The 21,286-nt window shown below is 39.7% G+C and overlaps 1 protein-coding gene across 21 annotated transcripts in view; it reads left to right on the top strand.

Moving 5' to 3' along the window:
- Positions 1-21,286, top strand: part of ANK3 (ankyrin 3) — a 690,167-nt gene that overhangs the window by 639,324 nt on the left and 29,557 nt on the right. For 7 of the 21 annotated variants that reach the window (XM_086679761.1, XM_086679767.1, XM_086679762.1 and 4 more), the window contains 7 exons: positions 339-461; positions 898-924; positions 1,986-2,067; positions 6,129-13,934; positions 14,558-14,632; positions 17,949-18,080; positions 19,002-19,145. In XM_086679761.1, the coding sequence (XP_086535887.1) occupies positions 339-461; positions 898-924; positions 1,986-2,067; positions 6,129-13,934; positions 14,558-14,632; positions 17,949-18,080; positions 19,002-19,145 (8,389 nt within the window). The remainder of the gene's footprint in view (positions 1-338; positions 462-897; positions 925-1,985; positions 2,068-6,128; positions 13,935-14,557; positions 14,633-17,948; positions 18,081-19,001; positions 19,146-21,286) is intronic. The other 14 variants (XM_086679764.1, XM_086679765.1, XM_086679763.1 and 11 more) reach the window with 4 other exon arrangements.

Below are 21,286 nucleotides of genomic sequence, written 5' to 3'. Positions count from 1 at the left end.
TTATTTGCTGTTATTATTGTTGCTAAAACGGAGGCCTTGGGAAAGAGAAATTATTAGATGGGAAGAAAATGTATATCACCCAGACTATACAGCGTATTACCAGGGTAAAACAAGAAGACACAGCCATCCCGGGTCTAATCTAGGAACCTGGCATTCTAAATCCCGTTGAGTTTACATGTGACCACGGTGGTTGTTCCGTAACTATTACCATCATCTTTTCCCTTTACTTTTCTTGCCTCTTGAAGGGCTCTGTAAAATAAACATGTTTAATCCTTGTATAGACAGGAATCCTCAGAAAAGTCCCTCTCTATAACTGTCAACCACCTAAATTCTTCTAGATTAGAGACACCAGCCAAGAGCCCTGTGGTCGTCTGTCTTTTCTGAAAGAACCAAAGACAACAAAAGGACTGCCTCAAACAGCTGTTTGCAACTTAAATATCACTCTGCCAGCACATAAAAAGGTATCTTTTGATACTGGTTTATTGTGACTCTCTTCCCCTGGTCGTGAAGAAGTGGGCCCTTGGTATGCAATTAAGGAATGCTTTGTAACATGATTCAAGTTCCTGAAACTCCAGTTGTATTAGTCTCTTTGTGTAAATTGAGTCTTGTTACCGTGGTGTCAAGTTGTTATGGTTTGTATGATGGAGTCCTCTGTATGGTGCTTCTGCTTCTGCTGGTAGCTCAGAGATTTTTATGCTTTCAAATGATGTCACACATTAATTTGCCGTGGATGTACAGTTCTTGATATTTTGTGTTGGCTTCTTTTGATTTGCTTTGCTCTCTTGATTCAGCTTGCATTTTGTGCTTTCTACTCAGTCCTTTTCATATCCTGATATTCTTTTCCCTGCTGTCCATTATAATATTCCTTGTCTCTGCAATGCCTCTTGGAACCAAAAGGAGACAGAGTCAGATCAAGATGATGAGGTAATATGAACACTTCTGCTTTTACTCTATCAGAGATAGAATAGAAATTGAAACTGTATACAAGAAGTTACAGCGGGCTGAAGTGGGGAAACGTATTATATGTTGGCAGATCTTAGCGTAAGTGAGGTAAAGGGTGTACGGTTTTCTTAAAGAATGGTTTACTCTTCCTCCACGTGTACATGAGAACACTCCAGGGCATTCAGGAATGTGATCCCGCTAGTGTTTGAAAAAGAGAAACTAAAATTCTTTAAACATTTTTAAATGTAGTAGCTTGGCATGTATAAATGTACATTTTTCCATATTTCCACCTAGAATCCACTCTGTGTAACAGTCAAATCAAGATTATGAGTAACATATGAAGTTTTATTGTATAAGTCAAGTTGTTCTGTGTAATACCAACTATGTGTTCCATGGCTACTGATAAATATTTGTCATTTAAAGAAAATTATCTTGGCCATTTTTAAGGGTATAGTAGAGTAGTTCCATTTGGTTTTGAATGAATTTTTCCTAATGAAGCATCTCCTAATATTTTTCCAAGTTATATGATAATTGGATTTTTAAAACTCATACCCCAGTAATAATAAATAGAATCTTATTTCTAATAAAGCCATTAACCTTTTTTAACCTCATCTACACTTTATGCCTTTGAACATATAGAAACAGCAGCAGTAATCCGAATGAGGCGCCGTGTGCCCTTTTCCCTTGAATGTACTCACATAGAGGGAGTGTACATCGTGATATATGTGTTTTAAATATGAAGGATTTGGGAAAATTTACTGCTCAGCATCAGAAGTCTCTGTAACGCTCGTCTTGTATTTGTAGTTCCCTGTAGTCTGCTGTGTTGGTGCTCTTATATTTGCTAAATGATGGGAATTTGGTTGAGACAGTGGCTGGGGTTGTAGAGTCACAACAGGGAATTACCATTTTCATGAGGAGAATCCATACGAAGAAAAATAGAGATAAACTAGTCATCAACATGCCATCCTTCAAAATGTTTCAAAACCATACAGAGGTCACAAGGAATTTGGACACAGTCTCTCTCTCTTTTTTTTCTTTTTTAGGCCGAGAAAGCAGATAGACGACAGAGCTTTGCATCTTTAGCGTTACGTAAGCGCTACAGCTACTTGACTGAGCCTGGAATGAGTGAGTTTTCTAACACATTTACTAATCTATGTGGATGTCTGTAAGAAGAGACATTTTTTCTGTACAAATTGAATTTGGGGGTCATTTGGAAGCCCAATGGCAAAAGAAAAATTGCCTGCAAGGAAACTTTATCATGAAATGTAACTGATACTTTGTACATAGTTGAAGATGTGAAGCACAAACACCCTTAGACCATAACCTCAAAACAGTTTTTTTTAAAAAGCCCCTACCTATTTTAAAATTTAGAAACATCTACTCATTACTTGTCTTTAAAAACCGTGATTTCACTGTGATTGTTAACTGTCCTAGGAGATAATGCACCAATGCTGCTTTAAATCTAAGCTCAAAAGAGAAAATATTTTTATATATGCAGGTTGGTAGAAAAGTGATAATGTAAGTTTGATTTTCATCTCATTTTTCATAATATAGGTAGGTCATTATACCTCAGTCCTGATTCTCCTTCTTCCCAGTTTGCAAGAAGTGTATCTTCCTACGTTCTTGAGGCACTTGCTTATTGAATTCGTATCTCCTCCTTCCTCTCTCCCTCTCCGCCACCACCCCCACCCCCCACCCATCTTTATTAAGTACCATTTCCAAGGCTAGTCTTCACTAGACTGGTTAAGCCCTTTTCTTCTTTCAGTGATTGTTTTGGTTCATTGTTAACTGGCTTGCAAGTATCAGGGTATAAATCCATTCAGTCATCTTCATTCATTCCATCTCCCTCCCCACTTCATCTTCCCCTATCCCCTCAGCCCTCCAGAGAATCCCTCCATCAACAGGAGCTAAGAGTGCTGAGAATAGCACTGTGTTTGATCCATCAGAAAAGGAGTTTTACACAAATAATTGTTAGTGAATAATTTCTGGCTGTTTCCCATTACTCACAGTTAACTTGAGTTCAGGGAGGATTGGAAATTACAAATAAGAGCCACATCTTTGGTTTTTCCCACCTTTCCTGAGTTCTTGTTTCTGTGGGCCAACATAGCATATTCAGTGTGCAGCAGGAAGACTCTAGTACTTAGCTTAAAAGGTCTTAGCATAATCTTATGGAGTCTAGCTCCTTGACTACTGGCGGAACTTTTATATCCAGACACAAAACAGGGAGCATAAGAGAAATGGAGCTCTACCACACTCATAAATGTTTTTCCAGATCTCAGTTTTTGTCTCTAGCATAAATATCTAAATCCTTCCAAAACCATAAGGGATGAAACTAACTCCTCTTATTCTACAAAGCAAGGACAATATATGTGTATAAGTAGATGGTTTTTCAATAAGACTAAATATTCTTTGAGAACTTTTCTTTGGAATACTATTTTGCCTCAAATCTAAGGCTCTCAGAGGGTAGCTGGTTGGGACTCCCAGGCAAAATACTTAAGATTTGGACAGGCTCCATGACCAGCTTCTTTAGGTCCAAGGTACCTCTGGGCAGGTGAGCTCCCATATGATTCTGGTCCCTAAAGTATTTGGGGGACTATATGAGTTTGAGGTAAGGTCTGTGCTAAGTCAACTAAATTTTTTTCATTTATGCAAGTGTTGCTATTTTTTAGTTAGCTTCGGTTATGGTATAACATTGATAGAAGGAAGAAGGTACTTTTCTCTGTTTTATGAAAGGGAGCATAATAGTGGTAAACAGCGAAATGGAAAGGACTAAGAACTAAAAACTAAGGAAATGTCATGGCCTCTGAATTGGTGTTAGAACTGCAAGTGATGCAGCTTTTCTCTCAGTACCCTGTCCCTTCCACCCCCACCCCAACCTCCCAAACAAGAAAGAATCTGGTGTAATTCAGTGCCTGACATCCAGAACCTCCCAGAAATTTTCTTTGTTATAAAGTGCATCACAAAATATGTGTCATTTAAGCATAAAATGTGTAACCAATCAGTAAATTGGCTACTTCATACAAAGTTAAAACCATACATGTGGTTCAGAAGACTACATTGCTTGACGGAGCCAGCCTTCAGTGGTGAAGGAGAGATGCTTTGCCAGTTTCTGGTAGTTATAAAAATAAATTCTCTTGAGACATTGGGCTGAGCCCAAGTCACTAAAGTGAAAGAATCCCCAAATCTTCCATTTGCAGTATGGTGTGTCCAAAATATATTAAGCAATATAATATTGAGAATTATGACTAGGAGGGGTAATGAACGGGTGAGTTTTTCCTCAGTTCTTCCACGTTTCTTTATTATAATATGTAAGCTTAGAAGAGGACATGTTCTGAATATTTGAATTTAAATGTACACTAGGAATGAAAATCTTCACCCTTGTGGGAGTAGCTGCTAATCCAAGGACTGGATTGTAGCAATGGCCCGGGCACAGCATGAAGAGGAGCATAAAAGATGAAGCAGATTGTCATTTCCTCTTCGCGTTTCACTATTATTCTGAACCAGTGCTTTCTGGGAGCGAAACTGTACTCAACTTTGACATAGACCATTAGGCCTTGGCAGGCATTCCAAATCTCTGTGACCAACTCGGTTTGTTTGTTAGAGCTGTAGAAGTAGAGAGGACCAAGTGTGCATTTGCTCTCCCCCAGTGAGTGTGCTTACCTCATTTGTGTGTTTCTTGTCCCATTGCCAGATGAATGCTGGTACTAAATCCATCTTTCCTAGTGGTAGGTTTGCCTCACGGCTGCTCTACTCTTTGGAGCAGCCATGAGCCCCATGAACATTCTGGGAAGGCACCAGAATTGGTACCTTTGCCACTGATAAATAAATATGTATACCAATATATACTGGATCCCACTGCAGATACTTAAGTATGAAGTGTTAAAAATACGACTGTGCTTTTTAGATTTTCCCATGATACCTTTTGAGAATTTAAAGTGTGATAGATTGGGGGGGGGGGTGGAATATCCAAAATAAACAATGTGCTTTTCTCCATAATGAAGATCACACTGGATATGGATACATTTAGTTGCAGATGTATTTTCAGTATGCGGTATTAAATATTTTCCTAAAATCTCAAAAGGTACCAAGATTTTGCATCTCATGGAAAAAGTGTACTCTTCTTTCTAAATGCTCTTGTGGAAGTATTTTTAAAGTTTATATATTGTGCATAATATGGCATAAAAATTGTATTACTTCATTGGCTTGTTTGCCGTGATATAATGCGCATGATAAGATGTTTTCAGTTGCTTTGCTTGCTTATGGTAACCATGAACCATATTTTCCGCTTTTCCCCCCTTTGTGTGTATGTACACATGCATTTTTAAATCATTTCATATTACATTTTCTTTTTCCTCACCAAAAGGAATATGCTGCATGGGAAAAAATAAATGCAAACATTCCTTTTCGTTGTTGTTTCTTTTAAAGTTCTAACTCAGAAGATTTCTTGCTCTTATTGGCTTTTTATGGGTGTGAAGCATAACCGAATCATGCATGGAAGATACAGATTTAAAATCCAGTGGCTTCACGGTTTGCAATCAGTTGCCTGTCACATAAAAGTTACTTTGGATTCTGCATGAAATAGGCTTGAGTAGTTTTCTAAAAAAAGAGTTCTAGATATTTAATGTATAGCTGCACACATCGATATGGTTCTGAGTAGGTGCAATCTGTATCACCGAAAGGTTCAAGGAGAGGGAGCATTAGAAATTACTAAAATGAAAGTTATATGGTTGCACAAAACGAACGTGTACCTATACAGGCAAAACAGAATGGCTGCTGATCTTTCGAAACCAGCACATAAGAAAGTCAATAGGAAGTAAGGGAACCGTTTTCCATTGTGGTTACTTTTCTCATCATTAATTCTTTCCTCATGTTTTCTGTTTTTCATTGTTGGCCTATTTGGTTGCGATGTGCTTTTTCTGTCTTTCATTTCCCATTGCTCTGTTTTCTGTTTGTTTGTTTATTTATTTATTTATTTTTTTAAATTCTGGATTGGTTATGTCTGTGGAGTTTTTTTTTTCCTCTTTTACTTAATTGTTCGTTTTGCCTCTTCCATTCTAAATCATGCAAACAATTGTACTTGCTTTTGTAATATTTCAAAGTTTACTGACCAATTTTTTTCTCTGGTCTCTCTGTTTCTCAACCATTTTTGTTGATTTTTGTGTTTGATTTCATTTTTAAAATTTAAGAAACAGTTGAACGGAGTGCAGGAGCAACAAGATCCCTCCCCACCACTTACTCATACAAGCCATTCTTTTCTACAAGACCATACCAGTCCTGGACAACAGCTCCGATCACAGTGCCTGGGCCAGCCAAGTCAGGCTTCACTTCCTTATCAAGCTCTTCCTCTAATACGCCATCAGCTTCTCCGTTAAAATCAATATGGTCTGTTTCGACTCCTTCTCCAATCAAATCCACATTAGGCGCGTCGACTACATCTTCAGTTAAATCCATTAGTGATGTGGCATCTCCGATTAGATCCTTTCGGACAATTTCTTCACCGATAAAAACAGTGGTGTCACAATCTCCGTACAATATCCAGGTTTCCTCTGGTACCCTGGTTAGAGCTCCCACAGTCCCAGAGTCCTCGCCTTTAAAAGGGCTGGCATCCAATTCTACGTTTTCCTCCCGAACCTCTCCAGTGACTACAGCGGGGTCTCTTCTGGAGAGGTCGTCAATTACTATGACCCCCCCTGCCTCCCCCAAATCAAACATTAATATGTATTCCTCAAGTTTGCCATTTAAGTCAATTATTACATCAGCAGCACCGCTAATATCTTCGCCTCTAAAGTCAGTGGTGTCTCCAGTGAAATCAGCAGTTGATGTCATTTCATCAGCTAAAGTTACAATGGCCCCCTCTCTCTCATCACCTGTGAAACAGATGCCTGGACATGCAGAGGTAGCATTAGTCAATGGATCTATTTCCCCCCTGAAATATCCGTCATCTTCAACTTTAATTAATGGATGCAAAGCCACTGCCACGTTACAAGAAAAAATTTCTACGGCTACAAACTCTGTGAGCTCTGTGGTTAGTGCAGCCACTGACACAGTCGATAAAGTGTTTTCTACCACGACAGCGATGCCATTTTCCCCACTCAGGTCATATGTTTCTTCGGCACCATCCGCTTTTCAGTCTGTAAGAACTCCTTCAGCAAGTGCACTCTATACATCCCTTGGGTCGTCAATATCTGCAACTACCTCATCTGTAACTTCATCTATAATAACAGTGCCAGTATACTCTGTAGTCAATGTTTTGCCAGAACCAGCATTAAAGAAACTTCCAGACTCTAGTTCACTTACAAAATCAGCAGCAGCCTTGCTGTCACCCATTAAAACATTGACTACGGAGACACGTCCTCAGCCCCATTTCAATCGAACTTCATCTCCAGTTAAGTCGTCTTTGTTCCTTGCACCCTCTGCCCTTAAGTTGTCTACACCATCTTCTTTATCTTCCAGTCAGGAGATATTAAAAGACGTGGCTGAAATGAAAGAGGACCTCATGCGGATGACCGCAATACTACAAACAGACGTGCCTGAGGAGAAGCCATTCCAACCCGAACTCCCGAAAGAAGGGAGAATTGACGATGAAGAACCTTTCAAAATCGTTGAGAAAGTAAAGGAAGACTTGGTGAAAGTGAGTGAAATCCTTAAAAAAGATGTGTGTGTAGATAATAAAGGACCACCCAAATCACCAAAGAGTGACAAAGGACTCTCTCCCGAAGACGACTGGATAGAATTTAGTTCGGAAGAAATAAGAGAAGCGAGACAACAAGCTGCCACGATCCATTCCCCAACTCTGCCAGAGAGAGTGCAAGTGAAAGCAAAAGCCGCCTCCGAGAAGGATTATAACTTGACCAAAGTTATTGACTACTTAACAAATGATATTGGGAGTAGTTCGTTGACAAATTTAAAGTACAAGTTTGAGGATGCAAAGAAGGATGGTGAAGAGAGACAGAAAAGGATTCTGAAGCCAGCAATCGCTTTGCAGGAACACAAACTCAAAATGCCTCCAGCCTCCATGAGGCCTTCCACCTCTGAGAAAGAGTTGTGTAAAATGGCCGATTCCTTTTTTGGAACAGATACTATTTTAGAGTCTCCGGATGACTTTTCTCAACATGACCAAGACAAAAGCCCTTTGTCTGACAGTGGCTTTGAAACAAGAAGTGAAAAAACGCCTTCAGCCCCACAGAGTGCTGAAAGCACTGGCCCTAAACCACTTTTTCATGAAGTCCCCATCCCTCCTGTCATTACAGAAACAAGAACTGAAGTGGTGCATGTTATCAGGAGCTATGAACCTTCGGCTGGAGATGCTCCCCCAGGCCAACCAGAGGAGCCGGTGTCACCCAAACCTTCACCTACTTTTACAGAACTGGAGCCAAAGCCCACCACCTCTAGTATTAAGGAAAAAGTGAAAGCATTTCAAATGAAAGCCAACGGTGAAGAAGACGACCACAGTCGGGTTCTGAGCAAAGGCATGCGTGTTAAGGAAGAGACTCACATAACCACGACCACCAGAATGGTCTATCATTCTCCACCAGGCAGTGAAGGTGCCTCTGAAAGAATTGAAGAAACCATGTCAGTCCATGACATCATGAAGGCCTTTCAGTCTGGGCGGGACCCTTCCAAAGAACTGGCAGGTCTGTTTGAGCATAAGTCGGCAGTGCCTCCAGATGTTCACAAGTCTGCTGCTGAAACCTCAGCCCAGCATGCAGAGAAGGACAACCAAATGAAACCCAAACTGGAGCGTATAATAGAAGTCCACATCGAAAAAGGTAACCAAGCTGAGCCCACTGAAGTCATTATTAGAGAAACCAAAAAGCATCCAGAAAAGGAAATGTATGTGTATCAGAAAGACTTATCCCGGGGAGATATTAACCTAAAAGATTTTCTGCCAGAAAAACACGATGCTTTTCCTTGTTCAGAGGAACAGGGTCAGCAAGAAGAAGAAGAACTCACTGCTGAAGAGTCATTGCCTTCTTATCTGGAGTCTTCCAGAGTAAACACTCCTGTGTCCCAAGAAGAAGATAGTCGCCCTAGTTCTGCTCAACTCATATCTGATGACTCTTATAAAACATTGAAGCTTTTGAGTCAACACTCAATAGAATACCATGACGATGAGTTGTCAGAACTAAGAGGGGAGTCTTACAGGTTTGCTGAGAAAATGCTTCTGTCAGAAAAGCTAGATGTGTCTCACTCTGATACCGAGGAATCGGTTACAGACCATGCAGGACCCCCTAGCTCAGAGTTACAGGGGTCTGATAAGCGGTCCAGAGAAAAAGTAGTCACTGCCCCCAAAAAAGAAATTCTCTCCAAAATCTATAAAGATGTGTCTGAAAATGGTGTAGGTAAAGTGTCTAAAGATGAGCATTTTGATAAAGTAACAGTGTTGCACTATTCTGGCGATGTTAGTAGTCCAAAACATGCCATGTGGATGCGCTTTACTGAGGACAGATTAGACAGAGGTAGAGAGAAGTTGATATATGAAGATAGGGTGGACAGGACTGTGAAGGAAGCTGAAGAAAAACTGACTGAAGTGTCACAGTTTTTTCGTGACAAAACCGAAAAGCTTAATGATGAACTGCAGTCCCCAGAGAAAAAGCCACGCCCTAGAAATGGTAAAGAATACTCTTCTCAAAGCTCTACCAGTAGCAGCCCCGAGAAGGTACTGCTGACAGAACTGTTGGCATCCAATGATGAGTGGGTTAAGGCAAGGCAGCATGGCCATGATGGACAAGGCTTCCCCAAAGCTGATGAGAGGAAAGAATCCAGTCTGCCGAGCAGCCCAGAGAAGAAGGGTCTCTCCCAACAGCCTGAGGACAGCAAGTCCATGGAGGAAGCCAAAGAAAGCATTTTGCAGAGCAAAGCACCAGAAGGGCCCCAGTCTGGCTTTCAGCTCAAACAATCCAAACTCAGTTCCATTAGATTAAAATTCGAACAAGGCGCGCAGGCAAAAAGTAAGGACATGTCTCAAGAAGACAAAAAGCCGGAGGGCCAATCCAGAATCCCAGTCAAAAAAATCCAGGAGAGCAAGCTGCCTGTCTACCAAGTTTTTGCTAGAGAAAAGCAGCAGAAGGCCATAGACCTCCCAGATGAAAGTGTGTCTCTGCAAAATGATTTTATGGTCCTGAAAGCTAAAGATGAGCATGTCCAAAGCAATGAAATTGTCATAAATGATTCTGGCTCCGAGGATGTGAAGACACAGAGAACTGAAATGTCAAGTAAAGCAATGCCTGACTATTTTTCTGAGCAACAGGCTAAAGACTTGGCATGTCATGTAACCTCAGATTTAGCAACTAAGGGACCATGGGACAAAAAGGTCTTTAGAACATGGGAAAGTTCTGGAGCTGCTAACAATAAGTCGCAGAAAGAAAAACTTTCACATGTACTTGTTCATGATGTAAGAGAGAATCACACTGGTCACCCTGAGAGTAAGATTGTTGATCAAAGGAGTGAATTTATGTCTGTGACTGAGAGAGAACACAAGTTGTTAACAAATGGGTCTCTCTCAGAAATTAAGGAAATGACTGTAAAATCTCCCTCCAAAAAGGTCTTATATAGGGAATATGTTGTGAAAGAAGGGGAACGGCCAGGTGGATCTCTGGAACAACCTTCCAGGAGGAGTGAGAGCTCAGCAGCATCACACATCCCGGTCAGAGCTGCAGAGGGACGGAGAATACTGTCTTCTGATATTCCTGACGGTTTTTGCGAGCAGCCGACATTCCCCCAACACGAACTATCACCAAAGTTGTCCCCATCAAGTATGAGTAAAGAGACAGTCGAGACACAGCACTTTAATTCTATAGAAGACGAAAAAGTTACCTATTCAGAAATCAGCAAGGTTTCCAAACGCCAGAGTTACGTAGGCTTATGCCCTCCTCTCGATGAAACTGAAACCTCTCCCACCAAATCTCCTGATTCCTTAGAGTTTAGCCCAGGAAAGGAATCTCCCTCTAGTGATGTGTTTGACCACAGTCCCCTTGATGGATTGGAAAGAGTTGCTCCACTAGCCCAGACGGAGGGAGGGAAAGACATAAAAACTTTACCTGTTTATGTCAGTTTTGTACAGGTGGGGAAGCAGTATGAAAAGGAGATACAACAAGGAAGTGTAAAAAAGATCATAAGTCAGGAGTGTAAGACAGTACAAGAGACCAGGGGGACCTTTTATACAACTAGACAGCAGAAGCAGCCTCCTTCTCCCCAAGGTAGTCCAGAAGACGACACTCTAGAACAAGTTTCCTTTCTAGACAGCTCTGGGAAAAGCCCTTTAACTCCGGAAACACCCAGTTCAGAGGAAGTGAGTTATGAATTCACGTCTAAGACACCAGACTCGCTCATAGCTTATATACCAGGCAAACCCAGCCCAATCCCTGAGGTTTCTGAGGAATCTGAGGAGGAGGAACAGGCCAAGTCAGCCTCCTTAAAGCAGACTACGGTGGAGGAAGCAACCGTGGAGCGTGAAATGCCTACCGATGCGAGCAAAGACTCTAACCAAAGACCCAAAACCAGTAGAGTTGCCTATATTGAGTTCCCCCCTCCTCCACCACTGGATGCAGACCAGATGGAGCCAGATAAGAAGCATCATTATCTCCCTGAAAGAGAGGTTGACATGATTGAAGTCAGTCTGCAAGATGAACATGACAAGTACCAGCTGGCTGAACCGGTCATCAGAGTGCAGCCACCTTCTCCAGTTCCTCCCGGGGCAGACGTCAGCGATTCGAGCGATGACGAGTCCATCTATCAGCCGGTCCCAGTTAAAAAATACACCTTCAAATTAAAGGAAGTAGACGATGAACAAAAAGAAATGACCAAATCCAAAGCTCCTGCTGACAAGGCTTCCAACCAGAAAGAATTGGAAACCAATGGATCTGGAAAAGATAACGAATTTGGCCTTGGCCTCGATTCACCTCAGAATGAAACCGCCCAGAATGGGAACAATGACCAGTCCATCACAGAGTGTTCCATTGCTACCACGGCCGAGTTTTCTCATGACACAGATGCCACAGAGATCGACTCTCTGGATGGCTATGACCTGCAAGATGAAGATGATGGCCTGACAGAGAGTGATTCTAAACTCCCAAGTCAAACCATGGAAATCAAGAAAGATGTCTGGAACACAGAGGGCATTCTGAAGCCAGCTGATCGCTCCTTTAGCCAAAGTAAACTTGAAGTTATCGAGGAGGAGGAGGGAAGGGTGGGACCAGACGAAGATAAGCCACCTTCTAAAAGTTCCTCATCTGAAAGGACCCCTGATAAGACTGATCAGAAATCAGGGGCCCAGTTTTTCACTCTAGAAGGCAGACATCCTGACAGATCAGTGTTTCCTGATACTTACTTCAGTTACAAAGTAGATGAAGAATTTGCCACTCCTTTTAAAACAGTAGCTACCAAAGGTCTAGATTTTGATCCCTGGTCTAATAACCGAGGGGATGATGAAGTTTTTGACAGTAAATCACGGGAAGATGAAACTAAGCCATTTGGTCTGGCTGTGGAAGACCGCTCGCCAGCAACAACCCCTGATACAACGCCAGCCAGAACGCCAACTGATGAAAGTACCCCAACTAGTGAGCCTAACCCCTTCCCATTTCACGAAGGGAAAATGTTTGAGATGACTCGCAGTGGTGCAATTGACATGAGCAAGAGGGATTTTGTTGAAGAGAGGCTCCAATTTTTCCAGATTGGTGAGCATACTTCTGAAGGGAAGTCAGGGGACCAGGGGGAAGGGGATAAAAGTATGGTCACTGCCACACCACAGCCACAGTCAGGGGACACCACTGTAGAAACCAATCTAGAGAGAAATGTAGAGGCACCTCCAGTCGAACCCAACCCCAGCATCCCGACCAGCGGAGAGTGTCAGGAAGGCACATCCAGTAGTGGCTCCCTGGAGAAATCGGCAGCAGCCACTAGCACCTCTAAAGTTGACCCCAAGTTGCGCACGCCTATAAAAATGGGAATTTCTGCATCCACCATGACCATGAAGAAAGAAGGCCCTGGAGAAGTGACAGATAAGATAGAAGCTGTGATGACCAGTTGTCAGGGACTAGAGAATGAAACTATACCAATGATTTCAAATACAGCCAATAGCCACATGGGCACTAGGCCCCAGGAAAAACATGATTTCCAGAAAGATAACTTTAATAACAACAACAATTTGGATTCTTCCACTATACAGACAGATAACATTACAAGTAATATAGTTCTGACAGAACATTCTGCACCCACTTGTACCACAGAGAAAGCTAATCCAGTGAAAATCTCATCAGGAAAAAAGACAGGGGTACTGCAAGGACACTGTGTAAGAGATAAGCAGAAAGTTCTTGGAGAGCAGCCAAAGACCAAGGAATCGATAGGGATTAGGCGAAAATCCAAACTTCCCATAAAGGCCACTTCACCAAAAGATATCTGCCCACCAAGTCATATGCCAAACATGAAAGTGAGTAAAATGAAGCAGGTCAGTCAATCTGAGAAAACCAAAACCCTTATTTCTTCTTCATGTGTAGATGTAAAGTCCAGAATTCCAGTAAAAGACACACACAGAGATAATGTAGTTAGAAAAGCATGTGCCACACAAAAGCAAGGGCAGCCAGAGAAAGGCAAGGCCAAACAGCTTCCATCCAAGTTGCCAGTAAAGGTAAGATCCACCTGTGTCACCACCACTACCACCACCACCACCACCACCACCACCACCACCGCCATAGTAAAAGTTAGGAAGAGTCAGCTTAAGGAAGTATGTAAACATTCCATTGAATATTTTAAGGGAATTAGTGGTGAGACCTTAAAGCTTGTGGACCGCCTCTCTGAAGAAGACAAAAAGATGCAGTCCGAGTTGTCCGATGAGGAAGACAGTACCTCAAGAAACACGTCGTTGTCCGAGACTTCCCGGGGTGGCCAGCCTTCAGTTACCACGAAGTCTGCTAGAGATAAGAAAACAGAGGCAGCACCTTTAAAATCAAAGAGTGAAAAGGCCGGCAGTGGGAAAAGGAGCAGTAGAAGGACTGGTGAGAACGGAGGCAGTCAGGTCTCTCGAGCACTCTTTGCTCACATCCCGGAGAGCGAGCGTAGTTTGTAAACACTTTCCGACTTGTAGACCCTAGTGCATGAACTGTCGTGATTGCCTGTGAAGTGACTTAACCGTAGTTTCTCATTCTGTCACTGTCATCTGTGTGTGCTGTCTATACACTCTTCTTCCTCCCTTTTAACCAAACGACACTGTAGACAGCTAGGGAAGCATGCTGAAGACATTGGTGTCATTCAAGATGAGCAACTTTTTTTTCCTTTAATGTACTAATAATGATTCTGTCAAAGTAAAAGCAGAGATGTTGAGATCCCATCATGGTGTTTTCACCGACACAATGATTCTGTAACCGCTGTCCAGTAGCTAGCTCGTCAGCATGTTCGATTCCATCACATTGAGCATCCATGTAGTCTCACATCTGGCCGGTGCAGGTGACAATCAAGTGAGCCATGTGAAAAGAGAAGTGTTCATGTAGGTGACTAGGACACATGTAAGTGTACAGTGTTAGCATTAGTCTCTCTGTAAAATCTGAGTACTGCTAAAAAACATTTTCCAGTATCGTGTCTTTCTTGATGATTATTTTAATTAAGAAATTGTAAATCGTAGGTCCACAGAGTCCATGTGAACGGACAGATATCAGGATGGCAATAGTAGCCGACCACCTGGGACTTAGTTGGACAGGTAAGTGTATACACTACTGAGTGAGACAAATACAGTTTCTTAATTTCTTTGTCTTTCACAAGGGGTTCATTATGTAAAACAGAAACAAGCAACAAGGAAAAAAAAACCAGCAAACATTTTTATCATCTCTAATTCTATCAACCCAGAGATGATTACCGATAATACCTTATATACCGTGTTTTTCAAAGCTTTTTCAAAGCCCATACACTCAAGAATAGAAATTTACATCTCACTTTACCTTAAATGTAGGCACTTTCTTCACACTGCCATTTCTGGTAATATTAGATAACATTTTACCTAGTGGTAAATTTTTTTTCTGGTATAAAGAAAAACGCAGTTAATCCCTATGATTTTTAAATCATCCAAAATTTTAAACACGGTTTATGCCCTGAGGGCAGCTCTCTTAAGCAACAGTTCAATTAATCCATGCCCCGGTTTCACAAATTTTAATCATTCATGAGGTCATCTTCACACTTTTTATGACCTACACATGTTATCTGTATGTACATTTACCTGATATTTTTTTCCTTTTAAGTGGACTCACTTTTATGCCCAAAGATTTATTTCAAAGGAAATCTTTATCACTTTGCTAAAAGACGACAAGGATCATTTTCAATAACTACGTAAAGAAGAAAACAAGAGAATGACAGAAGCTTAAAATTTGAATTATAATTTCTTAAAGCATGATACACATGTATAAATCTATTCAAACTACAAAAATAGTTGAGTTCAGTAAAGTGAATGAAACTGTTTATGATCAGTGTGTAGAAAACGAATATTTGGGGCGCCTGGGTGGCTCAGTCGGTTAAGCGTCCGACTTCGGCTCAGGTCACGATCTCGCGGTCCATGAGTTCGAGCCCCGCGTCGGGCTCTGGGCTGATGGCTCAGAGCCTGGAGCCTGCTTCCGATTCTGTGTCTCCCTCTCTCTCTGCCCCTCCCCCGTTCATGCTCTGTCTCTCTCTGTCTCAAAAATAAATAAAACGTTAAAAAAAAAATTTAAAAAAAAAGAAAATGAATATTTAGTTTGATTTCACTTCATTAAAGATGAAGATAAAATTCTGTGTCGACTGAACGATTCTGCTTTGTAGTTTTGATGTTAACTGGGCCCCCAAAATCCTCCTCATATGAGTCAGAAAAATTTTAAGTTTTTAAGGTTGAGTGTATTTTGTTTAACACACAACAGCAACAAAATATAATAGCTTAAAATAGAAATGTTAACCATTGTCACATCTAAGTCATCATGTATACCCTCAGTGATATTCTATACTCAGGGAAACAATTATCTATATGCTATTAAAATGGAGAATATGAAACCAGATAATGGCAAACAAGGTCAGCTACATCTTCTTCCTTTAAATGTCCTAAGTTCTGCCCTCACCCCCAACTTAATAACCTTCCTGTCTCCTTCCACCCAGCCCCTGCTCTCAGGCCCACTGCTAACAATGAGGAGCCTAGTAGTACTCTGAAAAGACAGGTGGTCTGCATAATCCTTGGAAGCTTGTTGAGAGTTAATAGCAATTTGTTATGTATAAATATTTGCTAACATAAAATTAATAATTATATTTTAACATCGGACATTGTAATCTAAGAATATACTGGAGCAAATGTTGATTGTGCAGTATTATATGTCCATAACTATTCATTATTTGCCTTAGACAAATCCAGTCCTTAGTATATCAGGGTACATTTCAGGAGAAGATGTGCTGTAAAGCCATAACGTTGTAAAATTCTTAGTGGCAGTGTGTCTTTGCTCTTTGCTGGGTCACTAGACAAAGGATACAGTTGGATCATAAGGGTTTGTTGGACAGTAGGAGTATTGTTTCTTAAAGCACAAAGGACTTGAAAGAACTTAAAACTTAAATTTAACTTTTGTAAATTTGAATTACCTATGCTCAATGAAGATTATTAGAAAAATTATCATGTAGAAGAGCAAAATTTAATTCTGTCCTTCAGAACCACTGTTAACATCTCAATGTACTTTGATTTTTGTCTAAAAGCTTTTAAAATGTTATATACACAATGTAACTTTTTGCTCTTTTATTTGTGGTTACCTAGTTTCTACAAAATTACATATTCTATGGTCTTGATTTTAATGGATAAATAAGATCCAATATACATACTTAATAATGGTGTTTTTCTGACTTTGGGTCACAGTGTACTAGAGAGTCATGAAATCAATACATCCTTTTGTTTTGCTTTTAATAGGATAGAATGGGGGGGGATATGTCTGTATATTATGTGTATTAAGGCTAAGTTTTGCTCCTTAAAGATCTGGTTTTATTTATATAAACATCATGATATACAATGTATTTCTAACTGTAGGCCATGATCAAAACAGTTCGCAAACCACTGCATTAACTTAATTAACTCTTCTTTTGTTCAACACTTGGATTGTTTTCAGTTTTCTAATGGTACAAGCCTGAGATGAACATTCATGTGTATAAATCATTGTGTCCAACTCAATGTATAGTCATGATAGAGTTCCAGAAGTGAAATCACTTGACCAAAGAATCTGGACCTTTTTGAGCCTCTGAATTGCATTTTGCCAAATGCTAGAAATATTTAACCAGGGTAAAATCTTGAGCAATTCCCTTTCCATGGGAAGAATTGTTTCCCATTTATTTCTATAATCACTTAATATAATACATACCTGAGAAATTCTTTTAACTGTACAAAAAACATATAATGAAAAGTAAGGCTCCTTCTCATCTTTGGCTCCTAGTTTCCCTCTGTCAAGACAGCTACTAATGCTCACACTTGTCTTCCCAAAGACACTCTGATTAATGAGGTTGAGCGTATGGGTATAGACATTGAGATGGACACAAAGCTATTTCCCTTGTATTTGTTATACAAGTGACACCGTAACATAGACAACGCTCTGGTCTGGAGTCATCATTTAACCTCCCAAGTGGAATTCCTAAAGTCATGCTACCAGCACCCCCTTTGCCATATTTATGAGTTGTGTATCCCTACCCATCTTAGGTGAGGTTTGCACAAATTGTGAAGAATAATTTGGATGACTTAAGAGAATCCAGCAGCATCCTTTTTGTACAGATCAAGAATTCTTTGTAAAATAATCTCTCAAGAGGGAATCTAATTGTAACTAAGTAATTATCTCCAGAGAGTTAAGTCACAGCCTGTGTGTGATCACAGCTTCCTGTAAAATGAAGCATATAAAGATTAATGCTCAAGGCTGGACTGGGTTTTACTATAAAATTCCTTTCTTTTTTTGTGTGGCAGTTGAGCATTACTTTTATGAAACATATGTGATAAAAGTAGAATGTGAAATCTTAGTAACTCTTTTTCTTTTCTACAGAACTGGCAAGGGAACTGAATTTTTCAGTGGATGAAATCAATCAAATACGTGTGGAAAATCCAAATTCTTTAATTTCTCAGAGCTTCATGTTATTAAAAAAATGGGTTACCAGAGACGGAAAAAATGCTACAAGTATGCTGAAATTATATTACTTTAACTTTCACAACTGCATATATCCAATGTTTTAGATAAGCCTACTGTTAAGAAACCAGAGTAATCATAAAGTAATAGCAAGTCATTAAAGTTATACTTGTTTAATTTTAACACTGATATTCCAAACATCTATCTTTGGGAATCTTTTTAAGAAAGCAAATAGTAGAAAAAATTTTTTTTTTTTTTGCATTTTGTCTTTAGTTCTCTCTGTGACCATCAAAAATGAAAATACAATTGTAGCTGTTAAATTGTGGGGTAGTAGTCAGAAGCACTCTGAGGCTACTGCTGTGGCTGGGGATGGATGCACAGGGAGAGGAAGGAAGAAGGTATAGGATGAAATCATTTTATTCAGCTTCATATGTGCTGGCAGAGAAGTCTCTAATATTTTTAGGTTTGACTTTGTTTAGTTTTGCTGGGGTGGTGGGAGGGGTGGTGCTGTCCCGTGGCCAGTGCCAACCCACAACAATGGGAAGTAAGTTATTGTGGGTTTGCCAGGGTCAGCCTGACCTCAGTAAGCCGTTAAGATGGTCAATGTCAAATATGAGGGTGATCTATCTTGGCAGGCTGAAAGGAGAGGAACATGTTTAAAATTTTATTAGATCTCCTTGTAACTAAATGGAGTTTAGCTATTTTGAGGCCCATCTGCTCGGCATCTTACAGTGGAATGAATGTTGCTGTCATCACACACAGCTTCTCAAAAGTGATTCTTGAGACCCTAACATGACTTCCCTGTAATGGTGGGCTTTCTGAGCCCTCTGGATGGTGACCTGGCAGAGCTCAGTCAGGAGGAGCTGAATAAACTCTAGGAGAGTCAAGAAAGCCGTGCCTTTGTGTGGATATTGTGGTGACTGGAAGAAAATCACTTAATCGGGTTTTCAACCCTCTTTTCTCCTTTTTCAGCTGATGCCTTAACTTCGGTCTTGACAAAAATTAATCGAATAGATATAGTGACTCTGCTAGAAGGACCGATATTTGATTATGGAAATATTTCAGGCACCAGGAGTTTTGCAGATGAGAACAATGTTTTCCATGACCCTGTTGATGGTAATTGAATTTAGCGTTCATATTTATTTAATCATTTGATAAACTTTGAAAGTGTGGAGGACAAGGCAGCCACTTAAAACCAACTAAATTGTGATTTGCTTGACTTCATTTCTCATTTTCACAGCATCTTCTCTGACAGAGTCTGGAAATAAACACTCTGATAGAACAAACTTGATAAATGTCTGTTACATAAAATACACATAATGAGGTATAAAAGCATAAGTTAACTGTTGGATATTCAATAGTTGGTATTTGAAAATTTTTTACATGACCAAGTGGAAGAAAATTTCGTATCTAGAGAATGCATTGTGGTTGTCATTTTCATATTTACCTAAAAAACTAGTGAACTCTTTTATTAGTATATTGGTAAGACCAAATTGTGAGTTATTTTTACCAAATAACCAAGGTACTGGGTCAAGTTTAAGCATAGAGTACACAAATTGTTAAATAAAATGGTGAAATCTTGTTTGGGGACCAAGTATTTAAGCGCTTACTGAAAAAGCCTAATGCATCTCTCAAAAACATGTTTTACTTATTTAGCATTATTTTAACTTCATATGCTTCCATTTATTGTTTGGAAAAACCGTGCCTGATATATAAAAGTCGGTGTCATTTCTAATTCAATAAGCACAGATGTCACTAACAACATAATTCATTTTTTACATTAAATTAATTTATATAATAATATTATCATTTTTCCTTCAATTTCCTATGTAAATTGGGGCTTTTTTAATCAAAGTATTAAGTAAAGGATAACAAATATCTTACTATGTTTTTCAAGGTGTTTGTCTTCCTTTACAAATGGAAACGTATTCTGATAATGAATTTTGAGTAAAAAATGATGATGGTGTGGAGGAAGGAAGAAAAGCTAGGGATACTTTTCTATCCCAAGTTTTGAAAATTATGGCATTTTTCCCCGTTTTTAAACTGGCAAAGTTAGACTAACAAGAATCAGTAACCTCTAGTTTTACGTATGTTATGTGGCAAAGATGGCAAATTCTTAAAAAGTTTCTGTTTACTAACGTTAAAGCTAACAGAAAATTTAAAGCATATCTTATTATCCATATAACATAAACATGATGGGCAATAGTGTCTAAAGTGGTTTCTTTATAAGCTTATAAATACCATCAATTGGGGCAGGACACCTGGGTGGCTCAGTTGGTTAAGCATCCAACTCTTGATCTCAGCTCAGCTCTTGAACTCAGGGTTGTGAATGTGAGCCCCTCCTTGGTTTCCATGCTGGCTGTGAAGCCTACTTAAATACATACATACATACATACCATAGAACCTTGGAAAAAAGCTCTCTTCAAGGCCTTGTCTTATATGTGAGACCATATAATGGTAACCAATCTCTTTGCACTAAAGATAGACCATTATATCAAATTCTGAATTATTGCCAAGTTACAGTTTATGGAATCTTTTAATATTATTTTTTGGGAAAAGAAATTAAGAGAACTAATAAGCAAAAAAAAGAAAAAAAGAAAAAAAAGAACAAGCAGGATAACCAGAAAATAATGGAAATAGTCAATAGAATTGAAAGCTTTATTTATTTGTAACATTTTAAAATCAGAATTGAATGAAATAAATTCCCAAGGGCTTTTTGTGGCTACATATTAATATTTTATATTTCTTATTTTAAAAATTCGTAGGAAAATTTAGGAATGTGTATATGAAGTAAATTTCACTTGTGCAGATTATGAACCTCAGTTAATGTCAGCCAACTTTTCAATAAGATTCTGGTTTATAGGTGACTATACTTACCTACAGTAATTTGAATTTCCCACAAAAGCTAAGTTGATATTTGTCGTGGACTGATGGGAAAATTAGGCTTTAGTTTTGTAGACCATTAATTCAGAAAGTGTGCTTGGTTGCCTTTTTTTTCCTGTCTCTCCTCTTGGTGGAACTTTTATGAAGCCTCCTTTCCTCACCATGACCAGACCATTGTTCACTTCTTTCTCTGCTGAAGGAGAAAAATGTCCCCTTTGTCCACACAGCGAAGGTTAAAACAAGGGAACTGCTCCCTACCTCCCCACTGAGCAGGCTGGTGTTTCACAGTGTTGTTGTGAATATTCAGAGAGCTCTTTGCAAATGGCTTTCTTCCTGTCTCTGTCGTGTATCATTTCTTTTTTCTCTTTGAGTTG

Source organism: Puma concolor, chromosome D2 (assembly GCF_028749965.1).
Source record: "Puma concolor isolate L17-30 chromosome D2, mPumCon1.1.hap2, whole genome shotgun sequence".
Lineage (NCBI taxonomy): Eukaryota > Metazoa > Chordata > Mammalia > Carnivora > Felidae > Puma > Puma concolor.
Note: the sequence above shows the minus strand (reverse complement) of the source record. Positions and strands in the feature narration are given on the sequence as shown.